The 22,558-nt window shown below is 33.7% G+C and overlaps 1 protein-coding gene across 1 annotated transcript in view; it reads right to left on the bottom strand.

The window, feature by feature from the left end:
• The window catches only part of LOC143223104 (high affinity cationic amino acid transporter 1-like), a 29,135-nt gene extending 12,872 nt beyond the window's left edge, over window positions 1-16,263 (bottom strand). The window contains exons 1-3 of the mRNA XM_076450553.1: window positions 15,281-16,263; window positions 10,427-10,546; window positions 8,441-8,751 (exon numbers count right to left, since the gene is read on the bottom strand). Of these exons, the coding sequence (XP_076306668.1) occupies window positions 8,441-8,751; window positions 10,427-10,546; window positions 15,281-15,401 (552 nt within the window). The 5' untranslated portion in view covers window positions 15,402-16,263. The remainder of the gene's footprint in view (window positions 1-8,440; window positions 8,752-10,426; window positions 10,547-15,280) is intronic.
• Window positions 16,264-22,558: the final 6,295 nt, after the last annotated feature.

The raw sequence follows: 22,558 nt of genomic DNA, 5'->3' as shown, positions 1-22,558 counted from the left end.
TTGTTGTGATATCACAGAACTCACAAGCATAATGCTGTTTTGAAATGTCGTCTATGGTACCTACGGTACTTACTATTCCAACAATCACACTATTTAATAATTTTTCTTACTGTACGAAAGTTACAATTAGTGTTCTAAGTTTTTATATGTTAGGTGAAATATAATAGTTATTGTTTTTATCACATGAAAGAGAGATGATTATTTCTTAAGCAGTGATCATTGACATGTATGTAGCTGATGAACAAAGGTCAAAACACTGCTTACAGAGATTTACCGTTCAGTATTACTTCTCGGAGTATTCCTTTGTTCTAGATTATATATATATATATATATATAATGTATCTATAAGTGTGTAAGATTAATAGAGATGTGGCTTATGAATGTGTATTTTGTGTTGAATATTTTCAAAATGTACAATCACGTAATAGTCATCTGTGCACAAATAATTTTGGCGAGTGTCGGTTTTGTTTATGGAAATATATTTTATTCATGCAATCATTTGATTGAGCATATTCTCAGTTACTATTACATTGAGCCTTTGAATTATACAATATAAAAAAATGCATTTAAAATTATGATTCGTCCCAAAGGTAATGAAGACGAGAAATATTCTTCAGAAGAAAATGAATTTTGTCTAAGTGATTGAAATTCAATGGTCTTTTTCTGGACCATCAAAAAAGAAAGCTATGCCTTACTGCACATGTCATCTGTACTAATGAAAAAGTTTGTCACTTCTAAAATTTACAATAAACAATAAACAAATGTTCATTGGTCTTGATTCTCAACTTTATCATAAAAGGTTAAGTTAGAGTCTTAATCATCTAACATTTGATCTCTCGTCAGGCTTCGAGTGTAGCTGTTCAAAATCTATTACATTTGAGATTGAATATTGATTGTAATTGACAAGATGAATTATAAAACTTAATGTCCCCCAGTGGCTCAGCGGTATGTCTGTGGACTTACATCACTAAAAACCGGGTTTCGATACCCTTGGTAGGCAGATAACAGAATGCCCATTGTGTAGCTTTGTGCTTAATTCAAAACAACAACAATAAAATTTAATGTTATTTCTATAATTGTAAAATATAATGCACCGTATGTTACAAAAAGATTGTTTCAAAATGGATGTTATAATGTCTTTTGGTAGGCAAAAGTTTAATGAACACAAAACGTTACAGAAATAAATAATATAAACTCTAACTGAAATAGTAACATAAACATAATGTACAAAAGTTGTAGGAAAACTAATTCAGTATTTTATAAATTAAGGTGTTTACAGACTTGTTTGGAATTAAGCACAATGTGCTCTCTGTGATCTAAACACTACCGGTATCGAAACCCAGCTTCTAGCGTTATAAGTCCACATAGTGTTGTGCCACTGGCGAGAGGTGGTTTAGAGAAATAATATATTAAGTGTATCTTAAATGCTGGTTAATAAATGTCTACGTGTGTTTGTTAAATGCGTGATTTTACATTGTTGATTTAAAGTATATTCTGTAACAATAAACACTGAATGTGACGTATTTATAAAATGTGATAGAATCGCCTTTTCTGGTAGATCATGTTTTTTATTGTAAGAAGCAACAACTTTGAAATATTTAGTCAATATCTTTGCAGATTTTACTTTTAATATATTCAAAAATAGACAACACGCACATTATTCATAATAAGTCGTAGATAAAGTCGTCTTTATTTAACTTGAAGTTTTGTTGATATGTGTTTCAGTATGTTTGGTGTGTAAATTTTATTGACATATGTCAATGGTAATATATTAGACTGTGATGAAACATGAGTTTTATAAGAAATATTAATGGAGACATTTATTATCTATGATATGTTTTTATCTTAGTTATGTTTGTTAGAATCTTATATTCATGGAGTGCAATCTATCATAGAAGACAAGGCTAGACATATAATTATTCGAACTTTGGTTATTAATCTGAAGACTGGTTTGTAACGATTTGAATAACGTTACAGTGAGCAGAAAGTACCATAACATTGTTTCGAAATGTATGTGAGGAAAATATGAAAACTTACATGTTCTGAATCTGAAACATCAAAAATTGTCATCAGTGAAAAATTATTTATTGTAACATGAGATCAGAAGCATGTTAATGTTAAAAACAGCCAAATTATGAGACAAAAAACATATTTAAAGGAGTGCTAGATATAAATACTTATTTAAGTAATGAAGAATGCAAAGTTTAGACAATATGTGTCCTGTTAAAACCGACTAGTACGTAACACGTTTTGTTGTAAAATACTACTCATATGGTTGAAATACAACAATTGTACAATATCAACTATAAACAAGTTCATCCATGTGTGAAGTTATATACTCGTGAGCTAAAACGTTTAATTGTTATAGTATAAATAAACAGGTTTTGTAGCTTAATAAATACAGAAGTAAAATTTTTGATTTCTCAACACATATTTAAAGTAATATATGTTTGAAAGTGTCTTGTATTTAGTAAAATATATTCTCGTATGTTTTCGATATCGTTAAAAACTAGTAAAATAAATAAATTAATATATATAGTTATTTATGTGTGCCTGTATGAGTGTGTTACAAAAGTTTATAATTCCAGATGTTTACTTTCATTACTATTGACCCTATATTGTAGCAGTTTTATGTGGGGACTGGTTGTATGGTAACATGATGACCTCTACAGCCCTTTGTATTTCCTAACAATCAAAGTTTATCAACGCCATTTAAGTTGGACTTCTTAGATAGTGTTAAAGTGAGCTAGAAATATGTGCAAGATAATCGTTGCAGATGTTTTGATTTATGCATAGCTTTGTAGTGTGGATAGATCATGCATAGATCAAATAGCCACACTGAATCATCACTGAGCAATTAATGAATGGCAGACACCACTATACACCAACTTTGTAGATTTCGAAAATAATTTCAACAGTATCAACAGAAAAGTAATTTGGAACCTACTCTAAAACAATGGCATCAAAGAAACATTTGTGAGCATCACCAGATAATTCTGATAGGAGTCAACATGAAATATCATACATAACAGAAACTCTTACAGCCCTTTACAGTTCAGACTGTTGTCAGGCAGCAATAGTTGCTTTAGCCAATGACCTTCCAAATTGTGATCAACTGGATGATGAGGCAGCCTACCAAGAGCACAAAGACACATATCCAATGTACATTCATAAAGCACCTGGAAGAAGCGTTGTCCTTGTACACTAGATGAATTATGGAAAGTCAGCAGGGAGAAGTGTCTTGTTTTGAGTAGAACACACTTATGATTTAACAATGAAGAAATTATGAGCAGTCATTGCAACATGGACTGGAGCGACGTGATGAGGCTCCAAACTCGCTAAATTATGATGTATTCAAACTCTGTTTTTCGAATCAATAATAGAAATATTTATCTTCTTTTATCGATTAGTAGTAATTAAACTACGATTGTAGTACTTAATCTTTGCGTAATTAATTGCCAGTCATGCCACCAAAAAATGGATTATAGTCAGTTCTTTTGTGTATGTTTCTTCTTATAGCAAAGCCACATCGGGCTATCTGCTGAGTCCACTGATTTTAGCGTTATAAATCGGTAGACTTACCGTTGTACCAGCGGGGGACTAATCACTTTTAATTAACAATGATGTTTGTTACACAAAAGATACGGACTTTTATCGGTGTATGGAATAAAATATTAAATGTGTTTTTATTAAAGTTACAGAAAATGTAAAGTTTCTTTTGAAAACATTTTAGCGTTATCAAAAGTTAAGCTAAATCGCTCAGTTTATGTTACAGCTTTTAATTAATGAGTTTTTAATTATGTATTTTAAAACCTGTAAAACAGAGTCGAAAAAAAGGACATCAGAAATGTTATTTCATGATCCGCATCAATGAATCTTTAATTGGAACGACCTTTTTCGGACCATTCACTAATTAAAACCTTGAAAAAAACAATTTCCTTTCGTAATAGGCCAGACATAACCTTGTGGCCAGCGTGTACGAACTGTGATTCTAACGTATCGTGGTACTCGTGACGTTATTGTAAAAACATTCGCTCCTTGTTTTGGTGGTCTTGGGTGCGCTATTTATCTATAGAAAAGTAGCCCAAGATTAGTGAGTTCTTTTGACTAATTGTCTTATATTTCCGGTTTGTCACTTTACGTTAGGTGAGCCCTTGTGCAGCTTTTCGCGGGCATTCTAAATGAAACAAGCGCATCAACGACTTTTTAATAAATTAGGAAAATGATGGATTGCCAATTTTTCGCAAAGTTTATTCTGACTGAAACTGAAATTTTTAACCTGATCATCACCTTACATGCACATAAAATAAACGATTAAGGAAGAGATATTTATGTTTCAGTTATAACCGTCCCTGATTCTGAACTAATGATCAGAAACCAGCAGCACTCGTTGCCATAAAGGCTTTGCTTGGTTTTCTTTAATCAAATAACGGAATTCACTCTGATTTATAATGCAATCTGAGCGGAAAGTGCAAATTGTGTTCAGCGACACTACCTTTTGAACTCAGGATCATTATACCTACACTCCATAAAGAAATCCACTACATAATGACTAGCCATTATTCTTATAGGTTAGTGTTGAAGACACAGTAAAATACTCATGATCTTAAGCGAGTGGTTTACTTAAAAGTCGAATAATAGACTCAAAAATTATTTTTAAACTTAAAAATTGTCTTTACTTATGTTTTATACACATGATGTTGCTGTTTTCACCTCTATCATTAAACATAGTTCGGTAACGTTTAAGCCTCTGTTCCTTTTCACTAATAATTCACTTAACACGGTATTTATATTTTGAATTTCGCGCAAAGCTACAAGAGGGCTATCTGCGCTAGCCGTCCCTAATTTAGCAGTGTAAGACTAGAGGGAAGGCAGCCAGTCATCACCACCCACCGCCGACTCTTGGGCTACTCTTTTACCAACGAATAGTGGGATTGACCGTCACATTATAACGCCCTCACGACTGAAAGGGCGAGCATGTTTGGTGCGACCGGGATTCGAACCCGCGACGCTCGGAATACGAGTCGAACGCCTTAACACACTTGGCCATGCCGGGCCCCACTTAACACGGACATGGATGCATGTTAAGTTTAAACGTTCGAATTTTCGCAATTCGTTTCTATGTTTGTTTGTTTTGAATTTAGCCCAAAGCCATACGAGTGCTATCTTCGCTAGCCGTCCCTAATTTAGCAGTGTAAAAGTAGAGGGAAGGCAGCTAGTCATCACCACCCACCGCCAACTATTGGGCTACTCTTTTACCAACGAATAGTGGGAATGACCGTCACATTATAATGCCCCCACGACTGAAAGGGCGAGCATGTTTGGTGTGACGGGGATTCGAATCCACAACCCTCAGATTACGAGTCAAGTGCCTTAACCACCTGGCCATGCCGGGCTACGTTTTATGTAAACTTAACAATACATGCGATTGCAGAACCAGGCTTGATGTGAGTTCATGCTTGTAGAAAATACAGTCTGATATTTATCGTTGCTGTTACTGTTTTTATAACTGTTTTACATAGTGTGTCAAACACACGTGACTAGAGAACTTCTTCCTTCGTTCCAAATGCTGAAAATGAAACTTCACTAATGTGTTTTAAAACAAAGTAACCCTTTATTTATTTCTCATCTGGAATGCAGTGAATTAAATCTATTGCGTATGAAAAACTAAAATATTGTAACATTAATCTTATTATCGACCTTTTCGTGTGAATAGAACATTGATAATGATAAACATTTCAAACACTTATATGTAACCGAAAATGATCGTACAATTACACTCTTTATGACAGAATATGTAGCGAAAATAAGGAAGATTACATTTTTCAAAACACCTAAAGGCAACCGTACTGCAATTTAAACGTTTCAGCCAACTTCATTAAGTCAATAATACACTTCTTTATCATTATCTCCCTAACTTAAACGTTATTTTTATCTTTCCTACAACATGCAGTGTTCGTTCAGCTTAGAGATGAATAAAGTCCATTTCATCACTGTTACACATCTATAACACTAAACACAATCCTGAAATTGGTTCCGTACAGATCTAGTGATAACACTGATAGGATACTTCACTTTTTATCTGCTCATAGAAACTTTACGATGTATTGATTTTTTTTTCAGCAACAGTCAGTAATAATAAACGAGGTTAACTGACACCTTTCTTTTCAATATACACACCCAGTGATAGTAATTCAAATCAATTTCTATCACCTTTATATATATACCTAGAAATAGTCCTTCAAGTTAATCCATAAACTCTTTCTTCAAACACACACCCAGTGACTAACCCAGGCTAATTCACATCACCTTTCTTCACACACACCTAATGACTAACCCAGGCTAATTCACATCACCTTTCTTCACACACACCTAATGACTAACCCAGGCTAATTCACATCACCTTTCTTCACACACACCCAGTGACTAACCCAGGCTAATTCACATCACCTTTCTTCACACACACCCAGTGACTAACCCAGGCTAATTACATCACCTTTCTTTCACACACCAGTGACTAACCTAGGCTAATTCACATCACCTTCCTTCACACACACCCAGTGACTAACCCAGGCTAATTCACATCACCTTTCTTCACACACACCCAGTGACTAACCCAGGCTAATTCACATCACCTTTCTTCACACACACCCAGTGACTAACCCAGGCTAATTCACATCACCTTCCTTCACACACACCCAGTGACTAACCCAGGCTAATTCACATCACCTTTCTTCACACACACCCAGTGACTAACCCAGGCTAATTCACATCACCTTTCTTCACACACACCTAATGACTAACCCAGGCTAATTCACATCACCTTTCTTCACACACACCCAGTGACTAACCTAGGCTAATTCACATCACCTTTCTTCACACACACCTAATGACTAACCCAGGCTAATTCACATCACCTTTCTTCACACACACCTAATGACTAACCAGGCTAATTCACATCACACTTTCTTTCACACACACACACAGTGACTAACCCAGGCTAATTCACATCACCTTTCTTCACACACACCCAGTGACTAACCCAGGCTAATTCACATCACCTTTCTTCACACACCCGGTGACTAACCCAGGCTACACATCACCTTTCTTCACACACACCCAGTGACTAACCTAGGCTAATTCACATCACCTTCCTTCACACACACCCTAGTGACTAACCCAGGCTAATTCACATCACCTTTCTTCACACACACCCAGTGACTAACCCAGGCTAATTCACATCACCTTTCTTCACACACACCTAATGACTAACCCAGGCTAATTCACATCACCTTTCTTCACACACACCTAATGACTAACCCAGGCTAATTCACATCACCTTTCTTCACACACCCCAATGACTAACCCAGGCTAATTCACATCACCTTTCTTCACACACACCCAGTGACTAACCCAGGCTAATTCACATCACCTTTCTTCACACACACCCAGTGACTAACCCAGGCTAATTCACATCACCTTTCTTCACACACACCCAGTGACTAACCCAGGCTAATTCACATCATCTTTCTTCACACACACCCAGTGACTAACCCTAATTCTAATTCACATCACCTTCCTTCACACACACCCAGTGACTAACCCAGGCTAATTCACATCACCTTTCTTCACACACACCCAGTGACTAACCCAGGCTAATTCACATCATCTTTCTTCACACACACCCAGTGACTAACCCAGGCTAATTCACATCATCTTTCTTTACACACACCCAGTGACTAACCCAGGCTAATTCACATCACCTTTCTTCACACACACCCAGTGACTAACCCAGGCTAATTCACATCACCTTTCTTCATACACACCCAGTGACTAACCCAGGGTAATTCACATCACCTTTCTTCACACACACCCAGTGACTAACCCAGGCTAATTCACATCACCTTTCTTCACACACACCCAGTGACTAACCCAGGCTAATTCACATCACCTTTCTTCACACACACCCAGTGACTAACCCAGGCTAATTCACATCATCTTTCTTTACACACACGAGTGACAGTAACCTAAGTTAATTCACACCCATTTTCTTCACACATTCGGTGAGAGTAACTCAGGTTAATTCACATCCCTTTTCTTCACACACACACAGTGATAATAACCTAAGTTAATTCACACCCATTTTCTTCACACATTCTTTGAGAGTAACTCAGGTTAATTCATATCACCTTTCTTCCCACACACCCAGTGACAGTAACCTAAGTTAATTCACACCCATTTTCTCACACATTCGGTGAGAGTAACTCAGGTTAATTAATACTCCTTTTCTTCACACGCACACACCCAATAATATTGATATTAATCCAGAAAAATTCACATCCCTTTTATTCACACACAGACACCCAGTGACAGTAACCCAGGCTAATTAACATCCCTTTTCTCAACCAGAAAATGTAGAATCAATGATAAAACTCCTTACCTTTACCTTACCAATAAATCCGAGACTCATAATGAGTATCACTAGAACAGCTGGCACATCAGGGTTGGAATCAAATCCTGGTATACCGACAACACCTATTGGCTGGTTTAAACTGCGAAAAAGACTGCCGTTCGTTACTACATCAATATACTGACTCCAAGATTTCGCTGCTAGGGCAGCACCAAGTGTGTATTCTAATACCATGCTCCAACCAATAACAAAGGCACAGAACTCTCCTGTTGTGGCATAGGTATAAATATAGGCAGAGCCACCTAGCGGAAAACGGGTTGCGAGTTCGGAGTAGCAAAGTCCTGAAATGTTACATATATGTATATACATATTCATATCGTAAAAACGAAGAACAATTTAAAATGTACAGTGATTACTTATGTATAAATACACAAAGTTAATGGCACGTTAAGTAACCGTTGTTTCGGATTCCATGCTGTCCTTGGAACTAATTCTTCCATTGTCGATAAGACTGTTGTGATTCCACTGTCTCTGCCATCCTTCTTATGAAAACAACTGTTGATTTTAAAATGTGGCTGTAAGCTTGCACATTTGTCTGTTGTAACTTTTGTCATGTCGATATTTTTTAAATTATTTTGTTTTGGGCAAAAAGAGATATGTTTAACTTCATTAAAATGTTTTTGTAAACATAGCCTCAACATTATCGACGAGGAGTTTGTTCTGGAATAGTGTGTTTGTAAGACATACTACTGTGCTGAAAGTTTCGAGTTCAAGTTTTCTGATTAAATAGTGAATATTGAAGGGTTTCCTTCTTCTAAATATTATTTTCTTTGACTTTACACTGTTTTAAAAGTCTCATTATAAAAGTCTCGAATAATTTGTGATTAGCTATGAACCAGATAGATATGTAGGTGTTAAAAACTACGTCGTGATATCACAACTCGTATCTGGAGCAACATGCTGCTTGCTGCATCATTTCATAAAGTTGTTTCATAAGGTGCAATTCACTCTCCGTAATTTAAATCTTAAAAAGTTGGTACTGTTTGTTTTTTTTTTTAATTTCGCGCAAAGCTACACGAGGACTATCTGCGCTAACCATCCCTAATTTAGTAGTGTAAGACAAGAGGGAAAGCAGCTAGTCATCACCACCCACCGCCAACTCTTGGGCTACTATTTTACCAATTAATAGTTGGATTGACCGTCACATTATAACTCCCCACGCCTTAAAAAGCGAGCACCTTTGATGCGTTGGAGATTCGAACCCGCGACCCTCAGATTACGAGTCGAACGCCTTAACCCACATAGTCATGCCGGGCCTGAAATTGTTGCTATTGTTCTGTAATGTCATTCTGGTGGTAACCTTGCTAGGGTTTGGTAGAATCATCTACGTCTGTAATTTTGTATGGTTACGTTACATATGTAAAACGTGAAACATGATTTACTACTACCGTGATATTATTATTTGCAAAATGAAGTTTATACATGGCATTCCTTTTATCATATAATCTATAAGCACTAGTGACATTTCTACTGACCACAGAAATTGTATATTAACGTCAATATTTGTTTTTTTATCAAATAAAATATTTATTTCCATGAGGTTTCTACTTCCAATAAGCATGGCCAAGCGCGTAAGGCGTGCGACTCGTAATCCGAGGGTCGCGGGTTCGAGCCCGCGTCGCGCTAAACATGCTCGCCCTCCCAGCCGTGGGGGTGTATAATGTTACGGTCAATCCCACTATTCGTTGGTAAAAGAGTAGCCCAAGAGTGGGCGGTGGGTGGCGATGACTAGCTGCCTTCCCTCTAGTCTTACACTGCTAAATTATGGACGGCTAGCACAGATAGCCCTCGAGTAGCTTTGTGCGAAATTCCAAAACAAACAAACAAAACTTCCAATAAACTATATACCAGCAAATCCTACCTTTCTTCTTACTAATGAATATAACACTTACCAAAGATTCATATTTTCACTTACCACAACATTTATTTCTACTTACCTATCAAATTGTTCCTTACCGACTAAAAATGATGACACTGCCGCAAGCAAGTAAGACAGTACTATGGCTGGGCCTGCATGACTTCTTGCGGCTTCTCCCATGAGGCAGTACAACCCTATTCCTAATACTGATGCTAAGCCTACAGTGGTTTGAATTCAAGATGAAAAATATTAGAACGTTTTGCTTTTGAAGAAAATTATTGTAAAACATTAAAATTCAACGTTAGCCAAACTATTGATGGTAAACAGATAGTATTTATACCATTCTTTAAAGAGCGTTATAACCTTATCATTTTTATCATCTTGATGGTAGATAAACCTTGCACGCACTACATTCATTAATATTGTGTAATTACGGCTGACACTATTGTAAAAGTAATATATTGTTTTAGTTTACTTAAAATACCCCCGTTTTTCAAAATAAATTATCCAACGCTCTTAGAGCTTATCAATTATTCTCATGCAAAATGATATAGCTTAACCATACTAGTCTTCATGATAAATTACACCAATAAGTATCGCCAGAATCAAAGAGACATTAAGAGCTGTTAGATAAGAAACAGTAAGGAGAGTGATTAAAATAAGTAAGATGAACTAGGTTTTAAGAGATAACCGTTTTTGGAAGCTAGCTTTCCTTACATAGAATGCATACAGATTGCCAGTTAATATCCTGAACTGAGTCATTAGCGCGTTCAGTTACAGCCGAAATAGAAGTTACGCCCAACATCAGGTTTTCTTTATATTAATCTAGTCAAATTTGTAATATTACACAAGCATGAGCAAATATATTAGATTTACTGAATAGTCAAAAATATTATCGCGATTTTTACAAGGACGTACAATAAACGATATTTTTTGTAGTTCGTAAATTGTCTTTTTTTTTTCTAGATTAACATTAAATGTTCGACGTAATATTTCGATGAGGTATTTTACAGTCAAGTAAAAGAAATCGTAATGAAGTAATGTTGAAGCAAAATAAAAAGCAGTTTTATGTAAGTGTACAGACTATTGTGATTCCTTGAAGATTTGGGATAGTTTTGATGGGTTCTAGGATAAGTTTTGTATTTATTGTATTGTGTATAAATATTTAAGGATATCCATTATTTTACAAAGTGTTTTCAATCTGAAATATTTATCGATTTTCCGGTGTATTGTGAAAAACAGAAGGTATAAAGAATTATTTTTCAATGCATTTAATTATTACATTTTTATTAGTTTTAGGATAATGACATTGTAATTATAAATATACATATATATACTCGAAATCATGGAATTACTATAGACTAGTTTCGAAACGACCTGTCGTTTATTCGGCAATTTGAATATTAAGGCATGCGAGCTTATACTGTTTAATACAGGATTTCATAGGGTGTCCTAACTTTTTCACATAACTGTATATATAATTTCTGAATTGGTGTATTTGTTCAACAGTATATAAGATAACGTTTCGGATTAATATTGGAACATTTCAGTCATATCATTTGAAACTGAAACACTCTTAGAACATAAAAGTAATGTGTGTGTTTTCTTATAGCAAAGCCACATATGACTATCTGCTGAGTCCACCGAGGGGAATCGAACCCCTGAAAATCCGTAGACTTTCCGCTGTCATAAAAGTAATAGTATAGTAAAACTGATTTGGTAAAATATATAATTGATTTGTCAAATGAATCCAGTTAATGGATTCTAGGTAACTCATTAACATTTATGGTAATACTATCAAAACTATAGTTAACAGTAAAGCGAAAAGATACAAATGGAAACAACAAAGTTTGATAAATCAGGTTTCTAAACACCTATAGAGTTACATAACATCTGGTGTATATTTCTTTCAATAACGTAGTTATGTTTTAGTTTTTTTTTCAGGAGATTATTTCGTTTTAGTTTTCAAAAGCTTTAGAAAACTATCATTACAGTGACCTTTTTCTGTAAGCGTACTTCGACTGTAAAAACATTATTACATTTTTTCAGAACTCTCAAAATACATCGTGTAATTACAGTGGGGCCAATAAGTGAATATAAGAATTCCGAAAAATTTCTCTTTAATGGAGTCCACAAGGTTTTACGTCATTTAATTTGAATAGCAGTTTCTATACATCAACAAATGTCAAAGGACGAAAGTTTAATTACATTGAATCTAATGATAGGAAATCTGTGTACAATGTCAATAATATATTTCAATGAAATTTTAATAAAGCAGATGGAATTTTAGTTAAACTGTATGTAAAACTAAGCCTTTAAAGTAATGCTTCGGTTATATAAAATCCTAATGTTTCATACGTGATTGGTTGAATTTTAATTGCATAGAAATCGGCAATAAGTCATGGACTTCATGTTGTTGGTTAAAATGCAAATCTTTTTCAGAACTGGTGAGTTTACATTGCTTCGAAACATATTCTTGAACGAAAGGAAAACTTCCCAGTAGCGTAGTAAGTCTGAAGACTTACAACGCTAAAAACTGGGTTTCAATATCCGTGGTTGGCAGAGCACAGATAGCCCATTGCGTAGTCTTGTAATTAACTACAAAGACACAAACAGAAGTAAGAGTTTCTTATTCGTAACGCCTCTGTATAAAGGAAAATATTTTACTGAAAACATCGATGTAAAACAACACTATAGGGCACTTGGAATTAATACGCACTTACACACAATGCTTAAAGGTAATCGAATTAAGTTCTTCTGTTTTTGTTTTAAATGTTTATTTAAAAAGATAATTTTATTAATGTTTAAATTTATATTTATCTTTATTCCATGTGTTAGTCTTAGATATACATGAATCTGTATTAATAAAAATAAAGTAAGACCAGTGTGATTGGTATACAAAATATAAATATATTAACGTTATTATGTAGATAACCATTAATCCTATAACTGTAGGGGTATGAAGTTAGTGCTATTATAAAGAGAACATTATACATGCTATTGCTATTATATCAACAGCAACTGAATGAATGTACTAAACATAGAACATTGCTACTTGCTGAACAAGACAAGATAATATCAGTGGCATATTATAGTTAAGGTATCACGAAGAAATAGCATTAATTTGATAGTTCATATCCTTGATAGCTTGAACCTAAACCAAGCTTATATCCTTCAGAAACAGATAGGAATCATTGTTTTTATTTACGCTTGGTAATTAAAACATTATATGTCGTTTCTATAATCCCAGTCGTAACTAACCCTATATGGTTGAGAAGCATATCCCTAGTTATTACATAATTGAAAATCTAATTGTTCACTTACAATTGTTAATTTATGGTAGTTTTTCATACGCACTTACACACGATTAATAACCACACCTTTTAACAGAATTGCACAAAACAAAGCCAAGTGCCAATAATCAAAATCTTCTAACATTTCCTGAAAGCGATCGCTATGGGTTGATGGTTATCGTACGTTAAAAAAAAAAAAAAACCTATATAGCATAGTTACCTGATTTATCATAATGTTGTATTCTGGTTACCAACAGTAAAGTATCAAGTTTTGTAAAAAACAGCAGATACAAAAAGTATTAATCAGAGATTAAATCAAATACGAACAACAAGGGAAAAGAAACAAACGTAAAGAACACAAAAATTGAATCTTTCTTCGTTCGACAACTGATATTGCGGTAGCTTTACCTAGACTGACCGACTCTGTATTAAAGACTTCTGCTAGCTGTTGGAGGTAGTCGAAAACACGTGATGAAGGCAGGAGCAAGAATGAAAGAGTAAATAATTTTTAACTTAAACAGAAGTTGTCATAAGTCATTCCACATTCGCGCAAAGCTACACGAGGGCTATCTGCGCTAGCCGTCCATAATTTAGCAGTGTAAGGCAACTAGTTATCACCACCCACCGCTACCAACAAATAGTTGGATTGACCGTCACATTATAATGTCTCCACGGCTGAAAGGGCGAGCATGTTTGGTGTAACGGGGATTCGAACCCGCGATCCTCGGATTACGAATCGAGTGCCTTAACCACCTGGCCATGCCGGGCCCATTCGTAGGGTATTTACGTAAACAATAATTCCTATCTATATTCAATGGTAATAAACGTTACGTTTATACAAAGATATTCAAATTTCTGAACTTTTTTACAACAGTAAATAACATTCAAGAACCACGTAATAGAAAAAGAAAAGCAAGTAAATATAAGATTCACTAAAGAATTGTTTCGATATGTAGCGTCTGTCTGAGTTAGAGGAAAAACGCGAATTTACGAACTTAATGCATCCAGTTTGAAACGACGCCAACTAACTACACGCAGAATATTTGTACGAAAATTTTGAAAAAAATTACCTAAATATTTAGATATATTCTTGTTATTTATGACAAGTTTAAACACGACAATTCTTCAAATTTAAAAACGACGTGTAGCAATAATAATATCGTACTCAGGTAAGGTTAATAATATCGTGCACAGCAGTGTTTCCTAATGTATAATATTACGGTATGTAGGTTCAGGTAAGGTTAATAATATCGTGCACAGCAGTGTTTCCTAATGTATAACATTACGGTATGTAGGTTTTAGATAAAGAAATGTTATCTCGATCTGATGAAAGTTTAGGTTTTATTTAATGTACAATTATGAAACTGGGACAATGATCACACATTTATAACTCTTGGGCTGATACGAATAAAGTAGGTTTGCCTGTTTTAACATGTCTCATTCTGAATGTTTAATTTCTAAAAACTAATTATTAAAGTAAACATGTTATTCAAGTGAAACCTCGGGTGTTTTATTCTATATAAAAATTCCAATAAGTCAGATGATTATAGTTATTTAGAATATTTTTTTTTTGCTGAAATAAGCAGTGTCTATCCATCTTTCATATTAAATGGATCAATTAAATATTCATATATTAAGTATTAATTTATAAATGCTTACCTAGACAAGTCACATCCACGATGGACAGACATCTATGGACCCGTCTTCCGTCGTTTCCTGGGTTATACGGCATGTTTCTTCTAGACAGTGTCCTCCAGATTGTTGCTAATATGTTGCTCATGATGAGAAAATGTGTCTAATAAGTTAAGATAATTACAGGCAGGCAGGAAGTTCGCGAGAAAATGTTCTCTTGATCGTTAGTGTTGCTTTATAAGTTGAGAAAGGGGAAGATGGTACGATAAGTCTGTGTAGTGTTTGTCGACTCGTAAAATTATCTTTGCCTTAGCTGTATGTTGCAAACAAACTGCCTCTTACATCGTACTTTATCCAATAGTAGACGTTCTGGACATTAACCTTTAGATTAATATATCTCCTGGTTAACTTTCCTCCTTGTCAGTTAATCATTAATGTTGAATTTGTTCCAAAAGAATATAACAATCCATCAGCCATCAATGACAACTGCAAGCACTCTAACAGAAAACGTCACTAAACCCAGATGTGAACAACAGAAGACTTTCCCCTGCAACAAAGTTATTCGTCACTACTGATTATCCGAAAACATATAAGTGAACAATGAATAGCCATTAACCAAATACAAAAGACGATTAGCAGTTATTGGTTTGGCATACTTAGTATGAGTGCTGTAAGAAATGTTTAAACCAAAGTTCCAATGACATGATAATAATCTAATCTACTGAAATGAGCGTAAATGCTATCCAAATAAATAGATTGTAGCTATAATATTTAAACATTAAATAACCACGACTGCAACTGGTAGATTTGTATTGTCTAAAACTATTATTTTATTGAATGAATTGACTAATAAGACTGTATAGTTACTAAACAAACTTGAACACCAGAGAAATATAACCATCAACTTAGAACACCAAATTAATATCAGGTACTTAAAACTGTTCTGATATGCGACATAAATATATTTATCCAATCGTCAAATTTCGGTTCGAAATTACATCACAAGTTGCCACGACTGAGGTAAGCGTGATGGTGTGTGTTCACCAGGTAGAGAGTTTCTCTGCATCGGAAATATTCGCGCATGCGCATGCTTGCAGCTTATGAGGACTAGTACGGGTATTCAGTATTAGAAAGGGCTTCGTTAAAAAATAAAGTATAGCTTCGGTACTAAAGGAAGAGCTTGCGTTATAGTTCGTTCACATACTACTAGAACACAAAACCAACAGAAATTTATCCTGTTACACACAAACAAACTTTTAATTATATTTAATATATTAGAGATATTTAGTTTGCTCACGTATATTAAAACCCTCAATAAACTTCAGAATCATAATAAACACTTCGTCAGTGAATGCAAGACAAAAATATTAATTAATGTTAGAGATTTTAAAATATTTTACCTATCAACATGCACAATAAACCTTACTTGTCTTGTTCTTTACGTTGCGAACAAACTCTTTCTTACCTCTATTCTAGAGTTATAAATCAATCTGTTAAAGTAAAAACAAACTCTTACTTTCCTCTATTATAGAGTTATAAAACAGTCTGTTAAAGTGAGAACAAACTCTTACTTGCCTGTATTCTAGAGTTATAAAATAATTCTGTTAAAGTGAGAACAAACTCTTACTTTCCGCTACTCTCGAATTGTAAAAATAGCTTGTTAACAGCACGTAGTAAGGAGTAGTAAGTTTTACTTATCTTTATTCCAGAGTTATAAAATAACCTACTAGTATGAGCATAAACGCTTAATTAACTCCAAAGTTATAACAAAAACAACAAATCGAACAATATGTTCGGTGTTTCTTAGATGCGTCTGGAGTTTCGTAATTTATCAATAACTAGGTCAGGGCAAAAATGATTAAACATTTGTTTCATTTAGAACATAAAGTAATTTCTAGATTGTTACAATAAGTAAGTTGGTTTCTTATTGCCTTTTTAAGATTTTTCAGTACCAACCTTATAATATCAGGTATACTAATTGTACGAACTCTATAGTAACTCTTGTCCCAACCTGTCAATGTATGTAACAAACGTATTAAGTACTAATTAGATATCATAGGAGGTTATAAATAATTTGAGATGTTTTATAGATTTTGCAATGTCGGACCACAATTATATACCAGCATGCCTTGGCACGAAGTTTTCAGATGGTGGAAGAGCCTTCTGGTTAACAAACAGGTATGATTTCAATATATATTGGGTTTATTATAAATACTTATCACAGTTTAATAGAGACCACGAAAAAAAATATGTTTCTCGTGAAATACGGGAAAGTGTACAGGTATGCCGAATTAATTATTTATATGGGGTGAACAAAGACACTTATGTACCAGTAGACTAAACACAAATGATCCAAGTAGATGAGCATGAAATTATAATTTTTTAACGAGGTAAAAATACGTCCTAACAAAATTTAATATAAGTATATTCGAATGAAGTATATATAAACAATGTCTTAATGAAACAAACGCTGAAAATTTTAATAATGCGAACGAGCGACATCCTTATGACGTCAACACAAAAATACTAATCAAGTTAATGAAAAAATCTAATGCAGTGGACACAAAATTTTTAACAACGGGAAATAACATATTTTAATAAGGCAAACGCAAAATATTTTAACAAGAGGAAAACAAAATACTTTATTACAAAGAAACAAATATTTTAACAAGGCGAACACAAAAATATTTTAATAAGGAGAAACAAAAAAATATAAAGGAGAAAACAAAAGGAGTTGATGGTAAAGATGAAACATTTTAAAATTTCAACAGAAACATATTATCAGACCTGTCTTTTTTAGGTACCCCCTCCAAGTAGCATAGTGGTATTTCTGCGGACTTACAACGTTAGCAACCGGGTTTCGATACCAGTGGTGGGCAGTGCACAGATAACCCATTGTATAGCTCTGTGCTTAACTTCAAACAAATCTTTTTAGATAATTTATCTTAAATATTTTCGATAAAATCTTCTCCAAATAGGTAAAACATATTACATTCATCAACTTTATTAATTACATTTAAATACATACATGAAAGTAACAATCTGTAATTCATTTAGACTTTATTGTCAGATGCTTGGTTGACGTGACAGCACCGAAATAACAATGTCTTAGCTTTTTAACTATTATGAATTACAACATCGAAACAATACTTTCTTAGATGCTTCAGCTTGGATGAATTTTAACACTGAAATAACATTTCCTTGCCGTAGTTACTTTAGCTGGGACGGTTTGTTTGTATGTTTTGTTAAATTGCACAAAGCTACACAAACCACTATCTGTGCTCTGTCTATCAAGAGTATTGAAAGTCAGCAAACATCTCACTATATCAGTGGTGTGCTAAATGGGGTAGATCATAACATTGAAATAACAATTATTTAGTTATTTTACGTGAGATCAATTACAACACTGAAATAACACTTCAGCTACTTTTGCTGGAATGAATTACAACACCGAAATAACATTTCCTTACTGACTTTGGCTAGAATTAACTATAATATCTAAGTATTATATCCAAGCAGAACGTTAGCGATCATAAATTTTCCACAGAATCCCATCCGCTGTTGTTTTTAACACCTCTGATTTAGTCACATTTGCCCATTTATTGGGACTACTGATATAAGTCAGTCTAGACCTACCTCTCCTTCATTTCCCTCCGATCTCGTCCCCTGCTGGTACAGCGGTAAGCCTACGGATTTAAAATGCTAAAATCAGAGGTTCAATTTCACTCGGTGGACTCATCATTTAGCCCAATAAGGCTTTGCTATAATAAAACACACACCAATAAAACACACACCCTTCAATTTTTTCTGTTTTTGCTAGATTTTTTTTTCTCAGTACGTGACTCAGGAACTGGAGTTCTCTTCTAACTGGTGTTATCATACCTTTGTATGTTCCTGTTTTTATAGGTATCTTGGGACAAATAACACCAAATAACACTTCCTTAGAGCTATATAAGGGCTACGTCTAAGCTTATAAGCTAAACACTTTACACATTCACAAATAGACTTAAGTTTACCAGTTAAGGTACACAGTAGTATAATTGTATATAGGTACATACATTGATAAATAATTAATCTATGTACGTTCAGAGGTTATATGAACTAGTAAATATATCATTTTATAAGAGTAAAAGAACTGAATTTAAATCTTTCAAGCTTTAAAACAACGTTATTGGAGCTGCACATTTCTTGTTTCGCCAGGTGTCCACGTTCTCAAAGATTTCAGACGTTTCTCTAGTGGTGGCATAGAAAAAAGAAATGTTATCCTATAAAGCTTCAAGTTTCTCATAAAACAACCAGAGAAACGCATGAATCTATATTGTTAAGAAATTCCATTTTCTACAATAAGTCCTTTAAGGAAAAATATGTTCTTACGTTTTTGCAAGGTTTAATACATACGAGCTACTTTTATTATTATTATAAACATCTTTTGTCTATGATCTGCACTGTTCAAAATGGAAATAGCTAATTATTAGGTAAAATATTTTACTTATTCACATCAGTTTCAACCTTTGTACGATTGTAAATTTTCCGAAGCATTTGCCTGATCAGAAACTACGTATTTGCCCACTGTTACAAATATCTAATGTCAAGATCTAACATAGCTTAGAAACTGCACTAATATCATATAGCACATGATGCAGTTTATTGTGTTACTTAAAATGACGCAATACATGGTTCAAATTATCTGTATTATTTATGTTATAGAATATGGTGAGCATTATCTATGTTATTCAATATGACGTAACTTTGGGTATGATACAAGTATAATTTAATTTGAGTTGCCATGTTCCTTTTTATTTAGGTGTATTATTGTGTATACATTCGATAGAAAAGTAATTGTATACAAATACACACATGTTGCATAAATAATATTTTTTCTCATCATTGGTATTTTAAAGGAACATTCAGTTTAACGTATATCAACACCTTGTCTTTGGCTGTCAAAAGACTAGTGGAAAAGTTGCTTATTTGAACAAAATTCCGAAGAAATACGAAAAGCGCTTTTATGACCAAATCGTTTATATTTACTCTTTGCTAAAGCGGCGTTTCATAGATTATATATAAAGTGCTTTTTGTAGGTTTTTTTGAGAATAAATAATCTTACTATTGAGTTTTATCATATGTGAAGTCATACGTATTTGTTTTGTCTGCATTGTTCAAGTTTTAAAATGTTCCTAGAAATACAGAGGAATTTTGAAAAGTATGTATACACATTAGCAACAGCTTCGACGGCGACATATTTTCTTTAATTAAAAAGTCAACTGCTACGTTTATGGAACATGTTTGTGAATTTCAGCGTCACACGACGTAGCTGTAGGAACCAAAAATTTAATCAGATAATTAGTTTTTGCATATTAATTTAATATAAAGAGCATTTTATAATTTTAGTGGAAAACTGCCTAATGAAATAAGTATATAGTTAAACATAACTGAAACCAGTTGGCTGTCATGGTAAATTACGAAATATCTTATAAAACAGATTTGTACTACATCGAAATTAATAGATTAGCCATTAAAGTGTAACAACGTACATGACAAGATTATTGATAGTATCCAGCTTCAACATGTTAAATTACTTATAAACATAATACACGCATTCTGTATTTCACTTTTTTAATGAATTATGTAAACAGGTTATTTTTTTCAGAATTCTACAAGAAACATAAAATTAGAATGTTTTAAAACTGGAGATAAAATACTTATAAAGGCTCTGTTTTAAATCAGTATATCAATTGTAATAGTAACGCTTTCCTTTCAGAATAGTAAATGGAACGTAAGTGTCACATTTTTGTTTTAGAACAGCATATCGAACGAACGAAGGGGTAGAGGCTTAATTTCAGGACCGTACTTCAAGTTGAATAGTAGAAGTTTTATAGAACTGTTCCTGAAATGTAAGAGTAAAGATTTTGTTTTAGAGTCCTAATTGAAATTTAATAGCATAATTTTTATTTTAGAGCCCTACCGGACATCTAACAGTAGACGTTTTGTGTCAGGATTAGAAGTTTATGTTCTTGCACTTACGTGTAAGATTGGAGATTCTGGTTTAAGACTCCACCTGAAACGTAAAATTACTCTCATTGTAGAACTGCACATCACTTTTAAAAGTGTAATTTTTGTTTTAGAAACTATTCATCAAATTCAAGAGCATAATATTTTTATAGACATACATATAAAGTTTTTATTTTAGGATAGAAGAACAAAGACAATTCTGTACCGACCACAAAGCTTTTGTTAATTTCTTATTACTTAAACCGCTTTCGCATTAAACCTTTCCTAACGTAAACAACTTAGTATTGTATTTCGTATAACTAATAGTGTAGTTCGAAGCAATATGTTATAAAGTCGTTAGCTAGTGTCAGTTGAAATAACATTTTTTTACACACCTTTCTTCTTTAAGGGTATCAATAATCTTCCAGGATGCGTTAGAAGGGATATTGTATAGAATCGCTTTACTTAGGATAAAACTTTGAGTCAAAACACGTTAAGTTTGCATGAAACATGCTGCATCAAATATATGAAGTTTCTGACGTAAGAAAAGAAATCAAACGTAACGTTCCTTTAAATCAGATAACCTTTCAGAAATCACACACATCCTAAACTCCTAGTTTCATAGATTTTGTTTTGTAATTATTATTTTTTATTAAAGTTCTTTGTTTTTCAGTGTTTTTAAGGAGATAGTTTGTAATCTTTATTACACGTATCTCATACATCTGTTAAAGGGATGAAGCGGTTTAACTAGTTTATTTCTGTCACAATGTCTAATAATAATAATCTCACTTGTGTTTAGTTGGAAATGTTGAATCACTTCTTATTTTTAGTAAACATCCGTTAGACCACAAGAAAATGCCATGTGCTGGTCAGTATAAAATGTATATTTAATTTAAATATCACATACAATAGAGCAATGGAATCTCTTCTTCCATACTATAAATCTCAGGGATTACGGAGTCTTTAAAGTACCATGAAAATAGAACATAAACTTTATACCTTCATCAAATCTACGGAGGGCCTGAGATTGCGTTTTATTTTCCGCTTCACAGAAAAGCCCTGTAGATAGTGAGCGCCAGATTTAAGCCATAGTACCGAAGCTGTTTTACTTTTTGCCATTATTGTGGCTCCAACATACGAACTGTCTGAATGTGTTATGTCAAAATCTTACATTGGATGTGTCTCCAAGAGTAAACATTATTGTTTTTTACTTATTTCAAAGGCTCAAAGGGGGAAACAAAATCTCTACAAAAATAAATATTGCACGAAATATCTACAATACGTAGATTTTAAACAATTTCATGCGACACCTAG

Source organism: Tachypleus tridentatus, chromosome 8 (genome assembly GCF_004210375.1).
Source record: "Tachypleus tridentatus isolate NWPU-2018 chromosome 8, ASM421037v1, whole genome shotgun sequence".
NCBI classification, from domain to species: Eukaryota; Metazoa; Arthropoda; class Merostomata; order Xiphosura; family Limulidae; genus Tachypleus; species Tachypleus tridentatus.
The sequence above is the reverse complement of the archived record's forward strand: the minus strand, read 5'-3'. Positions and strand labels throughout refer to the sequence as shown.